Source organism: Engraulis encrasicolus, chromosome 1, assembly GCF_034702125.1.
Source record: "Engraulis encrasicolus isolate BLACKSEA-1 chromosome 1, IST_EnEncr_1.0, whole genome shotgun sequence".
Taxonomy (NCBI): Eukaryota; Metazoa; Chordata; class Actinopteri; order Clupeiformes; family Engraulidae; genus Engraulis; species Engraulis encrasicolus.
The window spans coordinates 6,558,321-6,577,866 of record NC_085857.1 but is presented as its reverse complement, the minus strand read 5'-3'; the positions used below and the strand labels follow the sequence as shown (position 1 = coordinate 6,577,866).

At 44.7% G+C, this 19,546-nt stretch overlaps 1 protein-coding gene across 1 annotated transcript; it reads left to right on the top strand.

The window, feature by feature from the left end:
• Positions 1 to 14,794: 14,794 nt before the first annotated feature.
• Positions 14,795 to 18,636, top strand: bglapl (bone gamma-carboxyglutamate (gla) protein, like). Its single transcript, XM_063192533.1, has 4 exons — positions 14,795 to 14,972; positions 15,280 to 15,606; positions 16,026 to 16,185; positions 18,054 to 18,636. Exons 1-4 carry the CDS (start codon positions 14,906 to 14,908, stop codon positions 18,154 to 18,156), a joined length of 657 nt encoding a protein of 218 aa, XP_063048603.1. The 5' UTR covers positions 14,795 to 14,905; the 3' UTR covers positions 18,157 to 18,636.
• The last annotated feature ends 910 nt before the right edge of the window (positions 18,637 to 19,546 follow it).

Below are 19,546 nucleotides of genomic sequence, written 5' to 3'. Positions count from 1 at the left end.
ATAGCAAACCGTCAAGGGCCTGAGGCAGCAAGGTAGCCGCATATAATGACGCTCCCGCCACCATACTCAGAAGAGGAGATGTAACAAAGAATAGCTAAAAATGGGATTCATTCTGCCAATCTAAAATGAATGGGGTTTCTGTCCAAAAAAATATTGCAGCACCTTTGAGGTTTGCGAAAAAGCATTTATATGCTTCATAGAATTACTGCAAAATATTCTGTAGACCAACGTTGAAACCAAAGTTGAATTGTTCAGGGGAACACACAATGTCATGTTTGGAGGAGAACTGGAAAACCACACCTTCACCAAAACATCATCTCCACCTTTGAGTATGGTGGCGGGAGCATCATTATATGCGGCTACCTTGTTGCCTCAGGCCCTTTTCAGTTTGCTATTATCAGTGGAGCAATGAACTCAGAAGTTTATCGAGACATTTTACAGAAAAAAAGTGAGGTAGTCTGTCACACAGTTGAAGCACACAAAAGGATGGGTGCTGAAATGTGACAACAACCCATACTTTAGAAGCAAATCGACTTTAGAATGGCTTCATAATAATGAAATACACATTCTGGAATAGCCCAGTCAAAGCCCTGACAAAAAACAATTGAGATTATACGGCATGAAGTCAAGAAAGCTATGCACAGACATCCCACAAACCTTGCTGACGAGAGGCAGTTTTCTAAAGAAGAGGGAGACCAGATACATCCAGATTGTTTTGTTAATCTGATCTGCAACTACATTAAACATCTGGTTGAGGTTATTGCGACTAACTTAGGGTTAAAACCTATTGAATGCAAGGGTGTACTTACTTATGCCTTGCTGTCCTGTGAATGTTTACATCTTATGGCCAATGAAAATATGAAAACTTGTAAATCTTTAGGTTGAATCAGTTAAAGCAGACTTTGGTTGTTCCTTCTTGTGATTTCCGGGAAGATCAGACCATGTTTTATGACCAATTTTGACAGAAATGTAAGAAATTTCAAAGGGTGTACAAACTTTTTCCTGGGACTGTATGCTCAAATGATAAAGTGCTGTAAAAGGCGCAGGATATGTTTGCAACGGAGTGGCCCAAAATGCTCGCATTTCCGGTGTGTGAATGCGTACACTATAGTCTGGTCAGTCTGCGGCCTGTGGTTTGGCCTGCGGGTCAGCGGCCAACTGGCCTGCAGGATCCAGCATTGTGTTTGAGCAAAACTAAACTGATCTTTCCAACCACAAATGTCAGATTTGTCAGCGAGATTTATGGCAGACAGACAGACAGACAGGCCAAGCCTACGGAGGAATGTGATGAACGCAAACATTCAAAAAAAAGAGACAGAGAAACAGAGAGAGAGAGAGAGAGAGAGAGAGAGAGAGAGAGAGAGAGAGAGAGAGAGAGAGAAAGAGAGAGAGAGAGAGAGGTCCCAAACATGGAAACGCTGGAGTGATGAAGAAGAAAAAAAGGCAAGCGAGGCAGCGAGACTGGAATGAAGAGGGGGATATATAAAAAGCAGACAGGCTAAACAATCACGTACACAGTATATAAAAACCGACGCAATAAAAAAATAAGCACAATAAAAGTCAGCCCAGCCTGGGCTCAACAGGTTTAGACAAAATCTGTAAAAAAAAAAAATCCCTTTGGAAAGGAATCAGGAGTGTTTTCTGAGGCCCAGACTGAAATTATGCCTAATTAGCAGGGTTCGTTAGCCAAGAGGAAACGGAGCTTTGGTGCATGGGAAACGCAGGCTGGCACCGCTAGACTGCTAGACCAGTGTTTCTCAACGGGGGCGGTACAGTCCCCCAGGGGGCGTTGGAGAGCTCTAGGGGGGCGTTGAGAAGAATACAGCTGAGAGGGGGTGGTACTTAGTTGCCATTGGGGGGCATTAGTCCATTTCATTTTGTAATACTAAGGGGGCGTTGTCAGTCTTATGATGATGTCAAGGGGGCGTTGTGAGATTTATAATGAGGTCAAGGGGGCGTTTGTTCAAAAAACGTTGAGAACCACTGTGCTAGACAGAGGCGGCTATATTGTATGTTTAGCAACGACCAAGGGCCTGTGGCGCGCCGTCCTCACACATACGTTTTGCGGGCATGTACTGTAATCAACTTTAGGACGATGCTTTCAGACAAAAGCCTTCACAGCAAAACCCTAAAACCGGTGTGGGTGATGATGGCGGACGGCGGGACTCTTGTCTGAAAACCAATGGCCTTGTTTTTCTTTGATACACGGAGAGAGAGAGACACACATAGAGAGAGAGAGACAGAGAGAGAGAGACAGAGAGAGTGAGAGAGAGAGAGAAAGGTGAAAAACAAGGCCACACTTTCTGTCTGGATGTAAGCGTAACATTTAGAAAGTCAGAAAGCCTAATTAAGACGTTTTATGTGGCTCATGCTTGACAGAGGAATGTATAATAGGCAGCGTTAGCATCTTTTGGCATGTGTGGGGGTACACGTAGTATGTCTGTAATAGCGTTAGCATCTTTTGGCATGTGTGGGGGTACACGTAGTATGTCTGTAATAGCGTTAGCATCTTTTGGCATGTGTGGCGTGGGGCACATGTAGGATGTCTGTAATAGCGTTAGCATCTTTTGGCATGTGTGGGTGCACATGTAGGGTGTCTGTAATAGCGTTAGCATCTTTTGGCATGTGTGGGGGCACATGTACTGTAGTATGTCTGTAATAGCGTTAGCATCTTTTGGCATGTGTTGGGGCACATGCAGTATGTGTGTCTGTACCTGCAGTTGTAGCTCGAAGTGAGAGGTGTTTAGGCAGCTTAGGAGGTGGCACACTATACGACCAAAACAAAGCATTCGCTCATCCATTCAAATAATCAGAATCAGTTGCTTTAACCCATTGATGCTGGATGTTGCGTTGCGCAACATTGGCCCTGGTGCCTGGAGTTGCATGACGCAACACTCAGGCTCATGGGAGTTAAGACAATTTTATTAAAATATTGGTATGTTAGAGCTGAATGAACACATTCTAATGCAAGATGAGGGTCTTAGCATTTAAATGCAACTTTTATGGCATGTTTTTATGTGCTTCAGAGGCTGAGATATTTTGTTTTTTATAGGCTGAGGGCACCTTTTCCCAATAAGGGCTTAGGCATTCAGCATAGTAGCCTTTTGTGCAAGTGTTTTAGGCATCAATGGGCTAAGGACTTGGCCCTAAAGGTGTATGAAATAAAGCACCTATGCAAACTCAGTGGGATGGCATAGTTAACGTGTGAGTCAAGGCAGGTTAGTAAACACTTTTAGTAACATCAAAGAAGATGGATCTAACAAGAAGCGTCATTTTGTTTCTTTTCCGGTATCCACTTTATGTCGGGTGAACGTCCCTTTAGGAGACCTTCGGTTAGGAGACCTTCGGAGTCCTGAAGTTGAGAATCAATGAAGTCCTCTTAGCGCTGTAGATGGCGGTAGCACACGTCTTGCGCAAACACCTCAAAAAGAGAAGATAAGGTTGGGGACAACGCCCCCTTAGGAGACCCAACTTGAGCACACGCTTTTGCATTGAGTGGGCATGTTTTGCGATATCTTGTTCTGATTCAGTATTTTTGGTAACATCGTGTACAAATAGCTTTAGGCCCCATACACACTTATTAAGATACTACATATAAAATGCACAATAATGTATGCATTTACAGGTGCACCTTCCGTAGGCTTACACATTTAAACGGACAAAAACACCAAAACACTAGAAACGGTGCTGAAGTGGAGAAATCTGAAAACACAAATTTGCTAATTGCAGAACTACGGAGCAGAACTAGCAAAGCTATGAAGCCTCTGAGGCAGTGGTGCGCAAACTGTGGTACGCGTGCCACTGGTGGTACTTGAGACATCTCTGGTGGTACTTGAAATAATTGTTGTTTTTTTTTGCATTGATTTGAAGGCTGATCAAGTTGTTGCAGTTGAAAATGTGTCTTTGGTCTCACATTTTGTAATATTGAACTACCGGTATATGAATCTGAAAACATAATGCAGAATAATACTAGGCAAGCAAGAAATTTAAAAACAAACTTGCACTGAATGTGACCGTAGCTGTTGATGCCATTATGAACCTCTCCTGTATTGACTGGCAAAAGTGATGGAAGGCCTTTACTGCGATATTCTAATGTTGGTTGTCAAGGTGCTACTCGGAGAGCTCAATATTTTCTCAGGTGGTTCACACAAAAAGTTTGAGAACCACTGCTCTACCACTGCTTTGAGAACCACTGTCACAGATGAGAACAAAATTGGGGGTGTCCATAAAACGAGAGAGTTTGCAAAGAGTGCCTTTGATTTGTTGAATTGTGCCTTCAGGTAAACAAAGCGTGCCCACCTTTACCTAAATCATGGGCTTAAGTTGCTAAATCTATGCACTCAGTCACGTTGTATGTTGTGAATACAATTTGCTAAAGCGTGCCCATGATTTATAAAACACGCTAACATTATTAAACAATCATGATTTATTGTTTGCGTTCCAAAAATTACATGAGCAAAGTTTACAAATTGATACGCTTTAGTAAACGGTGCTCACAAGGTACGTTTTACACATTTTTAGATGAATGCACATCTTAATAAAGGGAGGGCACACTTTTCACAAACTGAGGACGCTTTCTTAATAGTCCCCAAAAAAGCAGCTCCCCGTGCTTCATATAGAACCTTCTGAAAACAATATAAAAACCATAAACCAATCCTAAAATCAATCACTTCAGAGAGCCCCGTAAAACTCCTCGCATCATTCAGAGCACAAGGTGAACAACAGGGAAAAAGCGTCAAGGCAAGGCAAGGCAAGGCAAGTTTATTTATATAGCGCATTTCATACACAGGTGCAACTCAATGTGCTTCACAAAGTTAACAAATGTAAATGAAAGGAAACAGGGAAGAAAGAAGGAAATGAATTAGAGTCAAAAAACATGTAAAACATTAAGATAAAACATAAGGTAAAAATAATAATGAAATAAAATAAAACAAATTAAATAAACATAAAAATAAAAATAATAATAATAAAAAAAGAGTGTGGCCCTGACATGGCGTAACGGTAGGGCACTGGGTTACTACGACAGTGACCCGGGTTCGGTTCCTGTCACCATCTCCAACTATCAAATAAAGGGCAAAAGCCCTAAGAAAATCTTTAAAAAAAAAAAAAAATACATCGGAGAGAAACAGATGTTGTTGTGGTGATAGTAACGTAAGAGATGGAAATTAATATGGAAGGAAGAGGAGAGGAGTAAAGAAAGGACAGAAGAGGAGAGAGAGAGCATCCTCCAAGGTTGTGGAGGACAGAGAGAGAGAGAGAGAGAGAGAGAGAGAGAGAGAGAGAGAGAGAGAGAGAGAGAGAGAGAGAGAGAGAGAGAGAGAGAGCGAAGGAGATGTCACTCCAGTTCTCAGACTCAGACACATTCCTGAGCGGATAGTAACACAACAAGTGCAGCTGAGTTCGCTGTGCAGATATGACATGGACCGTTGGAGAAGGAATGGGAGACGGAAGGAGTGGGAGTTTATGGAGAAGGCTGGAGAGAGAGAGAGAGAGAGAGAGAGAGAGAGAGAGAGAGAGAGAGAGAGAGAGAGAGAGATACAGAGGAGGGGAAGAAAAAGAGGAACAAGGGGTTTGGACCCAGATCTGTTAGAAAACATTTCACTAAAAACAGACAGCCACCCTAATTATATGCATAGCATGCCCAGAAGCAGTGTGGGAGCGCGCGCACACACACACATGCACGCACGCACGCACGCACACACACACACACACATGCAAACACGCACGCACACACACACACACACACACACACACACACACACACACACACACACACCCCCCCTCACACACACACACACACACACACACACACACACACACACACACACACACACACACACACACACACACACACACGCACACGCACACGCACACGCACACGCACACACTCACACACAGTACGTGTGCGCACCTTCATGTACACTACAGTTATGCAGCCTGTATCCTGAATGAACACAACACAGACCAGCCCCACACATGAGGCACAGCACAGCACAGCACAGCACTACAGCCTCGCTAACCGCTAGCTAGTCAGTTTGATGGCAGCATTTGTTTGTGGTGTCTGGAAAACCAAAGGCAGTAAAACCTCTTTTACACATGTGGGTCTGCGCTCTCTGTGAACTCTTTCTTTCTCTCTCTCTCTCTCTCTCTCTCTCTCTCTCTCTCTCTCTCGGTCTGCCCTTGTGAGACCCGAGCAGGTGTTCTCCTGCTAGGCTGGCCAGGGTCATACAGCTCAAATGCTTATTATTTACATAGAGGTAGCCTGTTGCCTTCCCTTTGAGCTGTGAGCACTCACGCTGCCCATAAAACACACCACTATACTATACCATTATATTTAGAAGTTTACAATTTGAAGTCAAACTTGTTTTTTTGTTTTTTTTAATCTCCATAGTGTGTAGTGTTCGAAACTCGCTTCTCAAATGTTGACAGGTATGGGGCGCCGTGACTCAGTGGGCAAAGGATCCTACCACAAATCCAAGGACCTGGGTTTGAATTTGGCCTGCCCCTTCTGTCTCCCTCTCTCCCTCTCTCTCTCTCTCTCTCTCTCTCTCTCTCTCTCTCTCTCTCTCTCTCTGTCCTATCCTTGTAAGGTATGAAATAGTGCTAGTAATGACAGTGTCAATCTCAGCATGATTCCACGGCTTTTATAGTTATCACCGGCAGCGAAAATAAATAGCTGTGGTCTGAAGGCACTTGATTTAATTACTGTATACTTACAGAATGTGTATGTGTATCTGTATGAGCATGTGTATCTGGATATGACCTTGCGTTTAGACTCGAACCCCATTCGCCAGGTTTATGGAATTGCCTCCACACAAGTTGCTACTATAAAACTGTAAAATGAATTGATACATAAAGGCTTGACAAAGTCTAAACTACAATGTGAGTGACAACCTCTCAGTCAAAATAAGCGCCCGGGCCAAAACAGGTTGGGCAAACAAACCACTGTCTTCGGGCTGAGGTGAAATTAGGTTTAAGGCTGTGGTAAACCTCCTAACCAGATGCCTTCAGACCAGCGACCGGGTTTACTCTTGGTCATGTCACCGTGACAGTTTTACTGTTGTAAATGCATGCTTGTGTCACATCAAAAAACGTCAAGCAGTGAACGAAAATACAGACTGACAGGCCGCACATAGTCTTGCCTGCATAGCTGCTTGCATTCTAGGACTTTATCTTACAACTCATTGAAGTTTGAGGGATGCAAAGAAAAATGCTGTGCTAAAAAAATAATCTGTTTAAGTTAAGTACAGCGGTAACACTTTATTTCAGGGATACATCTATTAGCACTAATACATACAATGTACCTGTATAAGTAAATTGTAAGGCATGTACAAAGCAAAATCAAACATTTGTTAGGCATGTATTCCCAAATGTGTTGTTCATGCACAATAAGGGATTCATTACCAATTTAACCTTAGCAGAAATTGTCTAAGCTATGAGATAGGCGTCTCTCATTGGCTCCCATTATAGCCCCGTTGGCGAACGCAGCCAAGTAGAAGATGAATGGGAGCCTATTGGGCTAAATGGCTCAGCAGGGATTTGTGACGGTTCTGTTCTCTGGTTTGTAAAGATGTGTGCACATTCTGTACCTTATCATGAACGTTGTATTAGAAGTGAAGTTAAAGGTTCCTGACATGGCTTTGTTCTCCCAAAGACGTGTTAGTTTTGTCCTGCAACACGCTAGCATTCGGCTAATACCTGCTGGCTGAGGAATCTTTGCGACTATTCACGACCAGAGCTGACGAGAGACGTACTCTGACTGATCCTAGCAGAGACATCTACGGTCACACACCTCAAAACCCCCCACCGCCGTCCAACATGTTAATTGAAGGTGCCCAAATTCTTAAGGATGAGCGCAGTCATTTCCTTTACCCCATGTACACATGCCGCTTTTCCACCACCTTAAATGCAATAAATAACAGGTGTCCGCAACAATCCTAACATAACTTTAAACACATCGACATCTGAAGTCAGACTTAAAACTACAAAACAAATGGCGTAGTGCCGTAAAGTCGATTGTCACGTGTTATGTCATTGCTATAGTTGAAATAAGGGTCATTTTCACGAATGTAACACTTGACAAGATGCAAACGTGTCGGCAAATGCTTTCACTTACTCATATCTATCGAACGCGACTCCATTGTTTACAGGGAAAAAATCACACGGGCAGATAGTTCTATGAGAAGGGTACAGCCCCATTGGCACCCATTCATTATTTACTTGGCTGTGATAACATAGCTGCAGTGCCACTCCTGGCCACACCAGCTAGTTGTGGCTCTTGTACAAGATTCCATTTTCTTTAACCTTAGTAAGGACCTAGTAGGCCTTAGCATTTGCTTAGTACATGCCTTACAAGTTACTTATGCAGGCATTAACATTGTATTAGTGCTAATAGATGTATCTCTATAGTAAAGTGTTACCAGTACAGCTAATATGAAGCCTACATTACAGGATTAAAATCTTGTAGTAGTTTATCCTTGTTCAGTGACAGGTGGCGCTGGCATTATCAGAAGATTCTCAGAAAATAGTGTGCCAGACCATTTGCATAGACCTTTGCAAATGTCTCTCCAAATGCAAATAGTTATGTCAAAGATTTTCTAGGTTCTAAAAATACTGAACAGGTGACGTCAACAATGGGAATTTTTCAGCCTTTCAAATGCAAATATGTGCAAATTGCTCCAGCATCATAATAATATCAATACCCATATGCAATCAAAACGAGGCTTCGTCTCTACTGTACGTAGTCCCATAATGCCCGCTGTACCACCAGTGGCACTCTGCAATAGTCATTGAAAGTAGAGATGCACCGGATCCTGATTTTTAGGATCCTGCCGGATACCGGATCCACTGCGTAGATCCTGCCGGATCTGGAACAGGATACCGGATCCTACAAAAGGGTTGAAACATATAGTCTACTCGCACACATGGGCCCTTTTTATTACGCTGGCTCAAACTGTTTTTTAAACTCATTGGCTTACTGCCACACTGTCTGCAACGGCCGCTTCCAAAAGGCTTTCACTCCATGCAGTGATTGGGTATGTGAAAGACTGACTGAAAAGCCTAGGCTAGAGATGCACCAGATCCTAATTTTTAGGTAACATGTCGGATACCGGATCCACCGCTTAAGATCCTGCCGGACCCGGATCCTGTGAAAAACCCTATTATCCTGCCAGATCCAGAACCGGATCTGGCAGGTGCATCTCTAATTGAAAGGTTAATTACCATAGTACTATGACATAATAGAGGGCCTTGCCCTTTAGTAATGCACTATGACTCGGTCATTGCCATTCTAGTAACAGCTAATGTGTGCAGGGGGACAGTGTGTGTGTGTGTGTGTGTGTGTGTGTGTGTGTGTGTGTGTGTGTGTGTGTGTGTGTGTGTGTGTGTGTGTGTGTGTGTGTGTGTGTGTGTGTGTGTGTGTGTGTGTGTGTGTGTGTGTGTGTGTGTGTGTGTGTGTGTGTGTGTGTGTGTGTGTGTGTGTGTGTGTGTGTGTGTGTGTGTGTGTGTACACACACACAAGTTTATTACTAGTGGTAAACTAGATGAATCCGCTGCGCGTCTGAAATGCTTTTGTCTGGCAGGTTGGGATATTACAGCACCGACAGATCATCCAAAAGGACGCAAAATCCTAGGCAGGCCGCACCCTCTTAGTGACGCAACACCTTTGGCGTTGCAACTACTCAGGTCAAGAGGAATGCAAGTACTTTCTGAGTTCCCGAAGATACTTTTTCGGGAAGCAAACAACCATAAGCAAACCAAAGGAGGTGGGTCAACATGCTGTTTGGGAAATGTTTATTGTTATGCTCTTGGTCAGACCAAGTCTCGAAGAGATTTGAATGTCAATGATAATCAGGCTAGCAAAATCACAATGTTCTGTGTGTATCTGTGTTTTTTCTCGGTTTGCATCTTTATAGAATCATTGGGCAAGGCTAAGCAACGTGAAGTTACTCTGTGCTTGTGCATGTTTAAATTGGCTTGAATGACAACCGTTGGTTTCCTTCCTAATAAAGTCACATTTCATATAGCCCATATCACTACTAAACCTTCAAATCACAAAAGTGGCTTTTTTAATTCCAACTCTGACTTTGGTGGAAAAGAGATTGTGGCGGTCTTAGTGGTACAAAGTGAACCACCTACCTTAAACAATCCTATGATTCCACATTGGCGGTGTTTGACTTGAAAGACATCAGATGTCATGTACTACGTAGAGATGATGTCACTCTGTCCAATTCCAAAAATCTGTTCATTGAACAAAATAAGAAGTTATGAAAACAACAGACATTGAGTGTGTTGTATTGCGCTTGGGCAGGGATGCCAAACTCAGGCCCAGGGGCCAAATTTGGCCCGCAGAGCCATTTTATTTGGCCCGTGAGGTCATTTTAAATGTGTATTACAGTTGACCCACATAAAATTACTGTACGAGTGGCTCCAGACTACGTAGTGTAGGCACATACTAGCATATGTTGTATTCAGCCCGCAACTACATCCCATACTTTGATTTTGGCCCACTTTGAATTTGAGTTTGACACTCCTGCGCTTGGGTTTATAAAAGAAAGTGTTAAGTGCACATGTGTGACTTTGGGAGGAAAACATGGAGGTCAGTGGTGTAGTCTACTTTATATGGTGGGTATACTCTGTATATTTGAGATTTTTTTGAAGTGGGTATACTGTATATATTTGTGCCATTCAAAACAATGGATCAATCAATTTTAAGTGGGTATACTGAAATCCCTGAAATTTAGAAGTGGGTATACTCTGTATACCCGCGTTCTACGTAGACTACACCACTGATGGAGGTGAGCGAGGAAAGCTAAAGAGCAGGTGTCCATACAGTACGTAGGTAGCGTAGGTGTTACACAATTCTTCCTTGTTGTCTCCCCTGAAGAGCAGACCTGTCTACAGCACAAGTCATATTTTCATGACCTCTTATCCCCACCCAGCCCAGCATGACAATGAATTACATCCACAAAACAGACAGCGGACCAGACGCTGAAATTACACAGTGACCAGGCCAAGACAAATCTCTTACACCAGGAATAACACACAGACACAGACACAAGGGTCAGCTTACACTGGACATAGCCGGTATAGTATACACTCACTCCTTCAGTAGAAGGATTTCCCAAGCCCCCCCCCCACCTATTGTGTGTGTGTGTGTGTGTGTGTGTGTGTGTGTGTGTGTGTGTGTGTGTGTGTGTGTGTGTGTGTGTGTGTGTGTGTGTGTGTGTGTGTGTGTGTGTGTGTACTGTATGTGTCTGTGTGCGTGTGTGTGTGTGTGCACGCATGCGTGCCTGCGTGCATGTGCGCATGAGTGTGAGCGAGCAAGCGTGCGTGCACACACACACACACACACACGCGCGTGCGTGCACAAGCATGTGCACAAGCATGTGCGTGCGTTTATGTTTGCATGTGCGTAGCACTGTAGCACCTTACCCTGAATTCATGACCCTCTTCCTCTTTCAATTTCTGTTTTCATTATTTGCATTCTATCGTTAACACCTGCATACCACAAATGACATTGGCAGACAGGCTATATGAAAAAAAACAACAACAAAGAGAAGCATATCCCGGGCCGAGCCGGGACACAAAAATACACTGGCAGAGCAGAGCAGACGGTCCAAAAGTGGCCGTCGGGGAGTTGTTGTGGACTTGAACAGGCAAGGCAAGGCAGGGCAGGCCTCGCTGGGCTGGCACGGGCTGCATTACTATAAGGAATGGCTGCTGTCTGTGGCTTTTGGCTTTAGTGGAGGCCACGGAGGTACAGTAACCCTCTGATTAGGCTCCGTCACATAATGGGGCCTCCGACTGGCTCGGTCGCTGTTGCCCGGGCGATTAGAGGGCCGTGTGGTCTCCGCAGCGGCAGCTTGAGGTTTAGTGGGGGCGGCGGGGCGGGGGGGCCGTGGACTGGCAGCAGCTGAGGGTGCCGTGGGTTGCACTTTGAAAATTGCACTTTGAAAAAGGAAAAGGGCTGGACTGGACTGAGGGAGATATAGGGCCTGGGAACCTTTGGCTTAACCCATTTTGTCCTAAGCCCTTTTTGGGAAAGGGTGCCCTCTGCCAATTAAATCCTAAATATCTCAGCCTCCGAAGCGCATACAAACATGAAATAAGTTTCATTTAAAAGCTAGAACCTTCATTGTGCACTAAAATGTGTTCATTCAGCTCTAATATACCCACATTTTTAATAAAACTTGAATGCAGCGTATATGCCGCTCCAGGACACAATGGGTTAAAGGAGCCCCTCATAATTTGCGGCGCAGAACTGACTCACTGAATGAACACCGACAGAACTGACTTTTTTTTTTTTTTTTACATTTCTGAAAATAGGGGCCCATGAGGGAGGGTGCGGGGCCCACCGGGACATGCCCGCTATGCCAGATGGCCAGTCCAGCCCTGGTGCGATGGGATGTTGCACTTAGAAAAAGGAAAAGGGGCTGGCATGGCAGAGCAGGCAGGCAGCATCGCCCCAGCACGCCGCCCCAGCCGAGCCGTCAGGCAGGGCAACCCCGTAAAAAACACAATCAGACAGACGTGATGTGTCACTTAGCGCAGGAATGATGATTGCATTGCGCCCGCCTGCGACCTACATAGCGTCCTGGAGAGGTCGTATTTATATATTGCAGACGAGACGAGAGGATAAAAAAGGGAAAACAAGCTTTGGTGCTGCAGGGAAAATATAGATTTCCTCTTCTGTGCAGTGCAGCAGGATGTTTGGTTTTGACTCTTTGTCAAGGACTTGTCAATCAAGAGTTTCTGCTAATTCCACTGCACCCCTGGTTATATTAAACCATGTATTCCACTGCACCCCTGGTTATATTAAACCATGTATTCCACTGCACCCCTGTTTATATTAAACCACGTATCCCAGTACAGTGTACATGGAATTATGCAATCATTCAAAAGTTGTCACTCAAATGACCTTGACTGTGGCTCAAATGACCTTGACTGTGGCTCAAATGGCTGAAGTACCGTAATGCAGGGTAGGGCTCAAACTACACGACTCCCGATTTTGCGTCCGATTTTGACGTCGGGGCTGCACCGCACACTAGAGGGGAATACCGACTGTCAATCTTATCGCTGCTCGCAACCACCAAGACAATGCCGTACGTTCTATTTCCAGCCGCAAATATCAAACAGTGTTTGATTGCTACGATTTGCGATCGGCCAAGAATAGTTGTGTAGTTTGAGCCTAGCTTTAGTCCCCGGTTCTCTCTCCCACTCATTTCTTGCAACCATCTCAGTCGCACTGTCTTGCCAATCAAATCCCCTAACTTTAAAAAGTTAATACAAGCTCAATTATTGTCTATGGGTGCACAGCCTCACCTGCTCACAAAACCAGAGAGCATTAGGCTAGATCAGTGGTCCTTAACTGGAATAGTCTTGGTAGTACCTACAATTTGTCATGGTCATTACGTGTTACCCAAACATTTTCAGAGCCCACGGAAGTCATTTTGAAAAATATATCCATGCATTTAATAATATGCATTTGCATTGTATCCTCTATCAACTAGTCCTAGTGGAGAGGAGTTTTAAACATGTTTCACTCTCTCTTCAATATCAAAGTAATTTATTCAGTACCGCATCTTGTTTCAATTTTGTGACTGGCAATAAAAGGGTCAATTAATACAATTTTACATCACAGCTCTGCGACCCACTTTTGGGTTCTGACCCACCAGTTGAGAATCACTGGCCGATGGTCGGAGAACGGTATGCCTCCGGCGCCTTCAGCAAACATTGTTTTTCACATTTTCTTTATCAAATTTAACGACCAAAATCATATATCAGGTCAGTATGACAAATGCAGGGTGTTTTGTTTGTACGGTCAATTTCTGCTAGTTTGCTTAACAGTGTTTTATTGCAGCTGTAGTTTGTCTTTACATGTGTAATTGTCTACATGTGAATAAACAAAATATTGACCCAGCTTATCGCAGATCATGGCAAATAAATGCATTGATCTGTTTTGCAGTCCTTTTCATGAATAAGCTTATTATCACATACGATTTATGTAACTCTAATTATCAGTAAGGCTGGTGCTATATCAAGTCAAGTCCAATGTATCACCCAAAGGGGATAATGAAATTGTAGAAAATGTATAACACATTAGGATCCTAGACTATACACCCAATAATAAAAAGCAAAGACAGATCAGCAGAATACAGGATGACAAGACCAATACACAAAATAAGACACTAACCACCTCACAGATAAGAGACACACAAAATACTGAAAATCACAAAATCCATAAAATAAATATATGAAAATACAGAAAATATAGCGATCACAACATGGAGAGCCATGTGTAATAATAGTCCAAGAGTCTGATGTGACTCATTTCAAATGTACAAAACGTTTGGAATGTTTGACACTGAATTACTTTTGTGCACTTTTCTTTTACATAATATACTGTAGTAGATGGATCAGAAGTCTTGTTTAAAATAAATCTCAGTATTTCACAATGAATTCATCCTGACTCAGTTTTTCTATTCTTTTTTTTTCTTTCTTCCGAGAAAATTACATATTGTGCATGTTTGTTTGTATGCGTGTCTGTCTGTCTGTCGGTCTGCATGTCTATCCAACTCTGTGGGTGTGTCTGGATGTTTGCATGTAGGCTATGTGTGCTGTGCATGCTTGTCTGGGAGCCTGTGCGTGGGTGTTTCTGAATCTGGTGTAAAGGAGGGGGGTGCCATGGAGCTCCAGAACCAACCAATCAGGTTCGGGACCGATTGTCTCAGTCGGAGTCTGAAAAACTGTATAAAGGCCCTGGACAGATGAGGGCAAAGACATCGACTCAACACAAGTGGAGAAGAAGAAACAACAGCTCTTAGCCTCAAAGCACCAAAGGCCTCGACTTACTTGACTTATTCTTTCCGCTTGAAGAGAAAGGCAACATTTCTACAGGAGAACCATGAAGACCTTCGCCATCCTCACCATCTGCGCCGTGCTGTCCGTCAGCTGGTCATACCAATACCAAGGTAAGCCTACCAGGCCCTGAAATAAATGACAGAAGTCCGCAACACTGTTAATGCTCCCAGTGATTTATTTGCACGACGTTTCGGACCTTCGTCCTTTTTCAAGTATTTTGTCCAGCACCTGTGCCACTGATGTGCGCGCATTCTCCACCTTCTTGAAGCCTACCAGGCCCCCCTTTCAAACAATGCCTTGGGGCTGTTGTGTCAATGTCCAGGTGAACACTTGGTCTTCACTGTTTTGACTGAATTTGTTGTCTTTTGCTCTCCTGACGGGATGTGTATGTGTTGTGTGTTTCTGGTTGATGTTCAGACATGGCTGCAGAGCCCATCGTGGAGGCTTCCTCTGACCCCGGCGCAGCTGCTGCACCTGACTCTTCGTCCTCGTCCTCCCAATCCGATTCGTCTTCCTCTTCAGCCTCCGACTCTTCTGCCTCCGATTCTTCTGCCTCCGATTCGGCGTCTTCCTCCATGTCTGATTCTTCCTCTTCCTCAGCCTCGGACTCCTCTGCTTCCGATTCGTCCGCTTCAGACTCGTCTGCATCGGATTCCTCCGCGTCGGATTCTTCTGCCTCCGATTCCTCTGCCTCCGACTCCTCGGCTTCCTCCTCATCCTCATCTTCATCCGAGTCCTCTGAGGGTGAGTTGTCCTCACAGCATTTGGTGTTAGACATCGATTGCAAGACTGTCAAATTCCTAATCCTCCTCTACTATGTAGCCCCATTGTCACCTTAAGATTTACCTTCAGATTATCCTTAAAGTTACCTGACTACAGATTTACAAAAACAATATGTCCGTAAATTAGCACGGCACCTCCTTTAAAAAGTGACTACTGGCTAACATCTCTACTGACTGACTTGACTTTCAAAAAGGGTGATGCTCAAGTTGTGATAGGCCTGTGATGCTGCCTGATGAAGGTCTAAGGACCGAAAGCTTGCAAGTCAAGTAAAGCTTCTTTGCACAAAAATAGACCTGAAGTGTGCGGATTGTCTTCTTTTTAAACAAAAAGGGTGATGCTAAAAGTCTCTTGCCTTGTTTGCGCTCTTCTCTTCTCCACAGAAGCAGCCGCCGCCACAGACGCCGCAGCAGACGCACCAGTGGACCCAGCGGCCCCTGAGCACGTGATGGTCAAGAGGGACACGGCGGTGGCCATGCTCAGGAGACACCGTAGAGCCGGCGCAACGCCCGCCGCCGACCTCTCCCCTCTGCAGCTCGAGAGGTAAGAGAGTGCACACACACACACACACACACACACACACACACACACACACACACACACACACACACACACACACACACACACACACACACACACACACACACACACAGGGGCTAGGTCAGCTCAAACATTAGTCTAGTAGATACTCACAAAAGAGGAAGGTCTTTACTTGCTTCTTGGAGGCTTCTAACATCGCTTAGTTTTTCTCCTCTCTCACTCGTTGCCACTGTAAAACACTGCAAGTTCAACTTCAAAAAAGTACGTTGTCCAACCTGCTGCCTTCAGTTTGTAAGTCAACTCAACTTGAGGCTGATATTTGTGTCAACTCAGAAATCAAAAGTCTCTCAAGTTTAGTTAACTTAAGGCAGCAGCAGAAGGGCAACTTTGCAATGTTTTGCAGTGTACTGATAGAGACGTCAAGGGCATCACACACAGCAGGGCAGGACTGGGATCAGAAAAAGGCCCAGACTCTAAATTAGGCGCGGCAGTCTCTTAAGAAAACTCAAACGAACCAACAGCCTCAGCCCCTGAAAACTGTCGGCCCACCGGCATCTATGCTGCTCTGTATACCAGATTAGCACGCCAGGCCAAGGTTACATGTTGTGGTGCACAGCAGAGGCGGAGCTATGGGGGGGAGGGGGGGGGCTGGGCGGCAATGGGGTTGCCCAGGGGCCCCTATGTGCAATAATTGTTCCGCCACTGGTGCACAGCTAGGCAAAGCAAAGGAGGCCATGTAGATCAGTGTTTCCCAACCTTTTTTTGTCTCGTGTACCCCCTAAACCTCTTAGTTGTGCCATGAGTACCCCCTAATTCATGTTCTATATCGCTTTCTCTGTCCTGATGTGACTGCTCCATACATTTGTTATAATGATAACATATTTCCAAGTACCCCCTGCAGTGTGCTCGCGTACCCCTAGTGGTACACGTACCCCTGGTTGGGAACCACTGATGTAGATGTAGATGCATGCCCACCACATAATTGCAGCAGACACCCCAGTCACCCACCCAGCAGCATGTTTTGGCGGTGGCCGAGGGCGATCCCATACATGCGCTGACTGCACGTTGACAGGGCCGGATTAAGATGGCCTGGGGCCCCTAGGCTACAGGCTGCTTTGGGGCCCCCTGGAAGGCAAATTTCGTGACAAAGGTACATAGACAGTGTCATAATTAGGAGCTAGGAATTAAGGGTACCATGTCTACCAACTGCACTCAACACAACAGATGAGTTTTTCAATGTTGCATCTTGTCACAATTCTGCATTTTTTCACTTTTGTCCAGTCAAGGGGGCCCCTGCAAGTGGGGGCCCCTAGGCTGCAGCCATATCTAGTCTGTGCGTTAATCCGGCCCTGCACGTCGACTTACTGCAGCAGGGCGTGTCGTGTGCTTTCTGTGCAAGCATGTAAGGAGACACACACTAGGGGGGAATGTAAATTACAGTTTTGATGTATAATGGGGCTGAAAGGTTAGACGCAGGGCTGGTCTGCTACTACATGTATACAGGGAAGCCGACAGGAGGCGGGGACAAAGGGGTCAATTGTTCCGGGCCAAGGGACATGGAGGGCCCCAAATTTGGGTCCCACTTACATTATATGTATTGGATTGGGGGGGGCTTTTCAGACAACTTTGTCCCCGGGCCCGGCCAAAGCTGTACACGGCCCTGCATGTGTATATAATGCCATGAACCACCACCACCTCTTAAGTCCCCAAGAAGCCAGCTATTTGCTATATGCACTGGTGGTTTGTGTAAAAAAAAACAAAAAAAACCCTTCTATAATGTCTGTTTAACGGATTCCTTGGTATGCAGCTAGCTTCGAATGTCTGAATTAAATTGTGTTGTTCTTTTCTTTTCTTGTCTTCCTGTCTTGCAGCTTGTGGGAGGTGTGCGAGGTCAACTTGGCATGCGAGCACATGGCCGATACGGCCGGCATCGTGGCTGCCTACACCGCCTACTACGGTGCTGTGCCGTACTAAACCACAACCCTCAAGACCAGCGGCACGCCTCTGGAATCTGCCTAACCAACAACATCATCCCCCTTTTCCTATGAAAGAATGAGAGAAGAGTGTGCGAGAGACAGAGAAAAAAAAAGAGAGACAGTGTTATATTGACTTGACAAACAGGACGACCACTCCCCCCCACCCCCCCACCCCCCCCCCTGGCTTGGCAAGTGGCATAAAAGCACAAGTGGTTCAAATCGTCTCCGTGGTTTCCGTGGTGGTCCTCCAAGGCGATTGAGTGATTTTTCTACAAGCCACAAATGAAGCCAGCTCTTCTTTCTTCAAGGGGGCGGTGGATGCTGTCAGTGTAACTTACTGTAACATACTGTACAGAGTATATAGATGCTGTCAGTGTAACTTACTGTAACATACTGTACAGAGTATATAGTGTTCTAACTATGCCAGTAGTAGCATCACTGCCCAGGGTTGCCAGATGAGGCTGATGATTTCCAGCCCAAAAAATGTTCAAAATCCGCCTAGAAGCAAAAAATCCCTAGCCTGGCTCTCGCGAGACCCCTAGTGCTTCGTGCATCTTCGTTACACTTCGTGACAATCCATCTGCGCGAGAGTCAGGTTAAAAAATCCCGCCCAATTCTATTGATTTCTATGGCAAAAATTGGGCGGGTTTTTTCTGCTAAATGGCATTTTTACCTGCACACGGCCATCCTAAGCAGCCCAATTGGGCGGGAAACAGCCCAATCTGGCAACACTGTCGCTGCCTCTCTCCCTGAAACCACTACTATAGTATGGGGACGTGTACATGTTAAGAGATGTAAGAAGTCTGTAAAAAAGGAAAATACTGCAGAAAATATACCATGTGTTCACGTTTTTAGAAGTTGAATGGATGTGAAAGAGTGTTGAGCAAAATATTTCTGTTTTTTCTCAGTGCATTGCTGTTCCAGGTGTATTGCTTTTACATATTCTGCAGTTGATTTACTGTACCTGAAAGTCATCCTAAGTTATTGAGTTTTACAGGTAAACAAGCCATGACATGGCAATGAAGCCATGTAGGCTTTTGCATCTGTAAAGCGATATGGTGCTACTTCCACTGGAGAGTGGATGCAACTACCAACTGTACACACTTAACAAATGTTATCTTAAAGTGGATAAATACTCTTCCCTATTAAGTGTATTTGTCCATTGACGGGACTGAACAATGCATTGGTTGCTTTGGTCTGTCTTCTTTTGTATTATTTTTCAAATGTGCACATAGTTTGTGAAAAATTATACAGTGGGTTACCACGTTTGCTTGAATGTTTATGTTCAATAAAAGTTTTAAATACACTTTTTGTATGTTTCTCTTTTTTAATGGGCCTGATCTAATTAATCATAGGCTACAAGCCCGCATGCTGATTCAATAGGCCTA

Bases quoted from the DNA above. Each gene is read 5' to 3' on its own strand.
- bglapl (XM_063192533.1), top strand. From the start codon at position 14,906: ATGAAGACCTTCGCCATCCTCACCATCTGCGCCGTGCTGTCCGTCAGC. The intron at 15,607-16,025 runs GTGAGTTGTCCT...TCTTCTCCACAG, and splicing joins TTCATCCGAGTCCTCTGAGG to AAGCAGCCGCCGCCACAGAC. The intron at 16,186-18,053 runs GTAAGAGAGTGC...CCTGTCTTGCAG, and splicing joins TCCCCTCTGCAGCTCGAGAG to CTTGTGGGAGGTGTGCGAGG.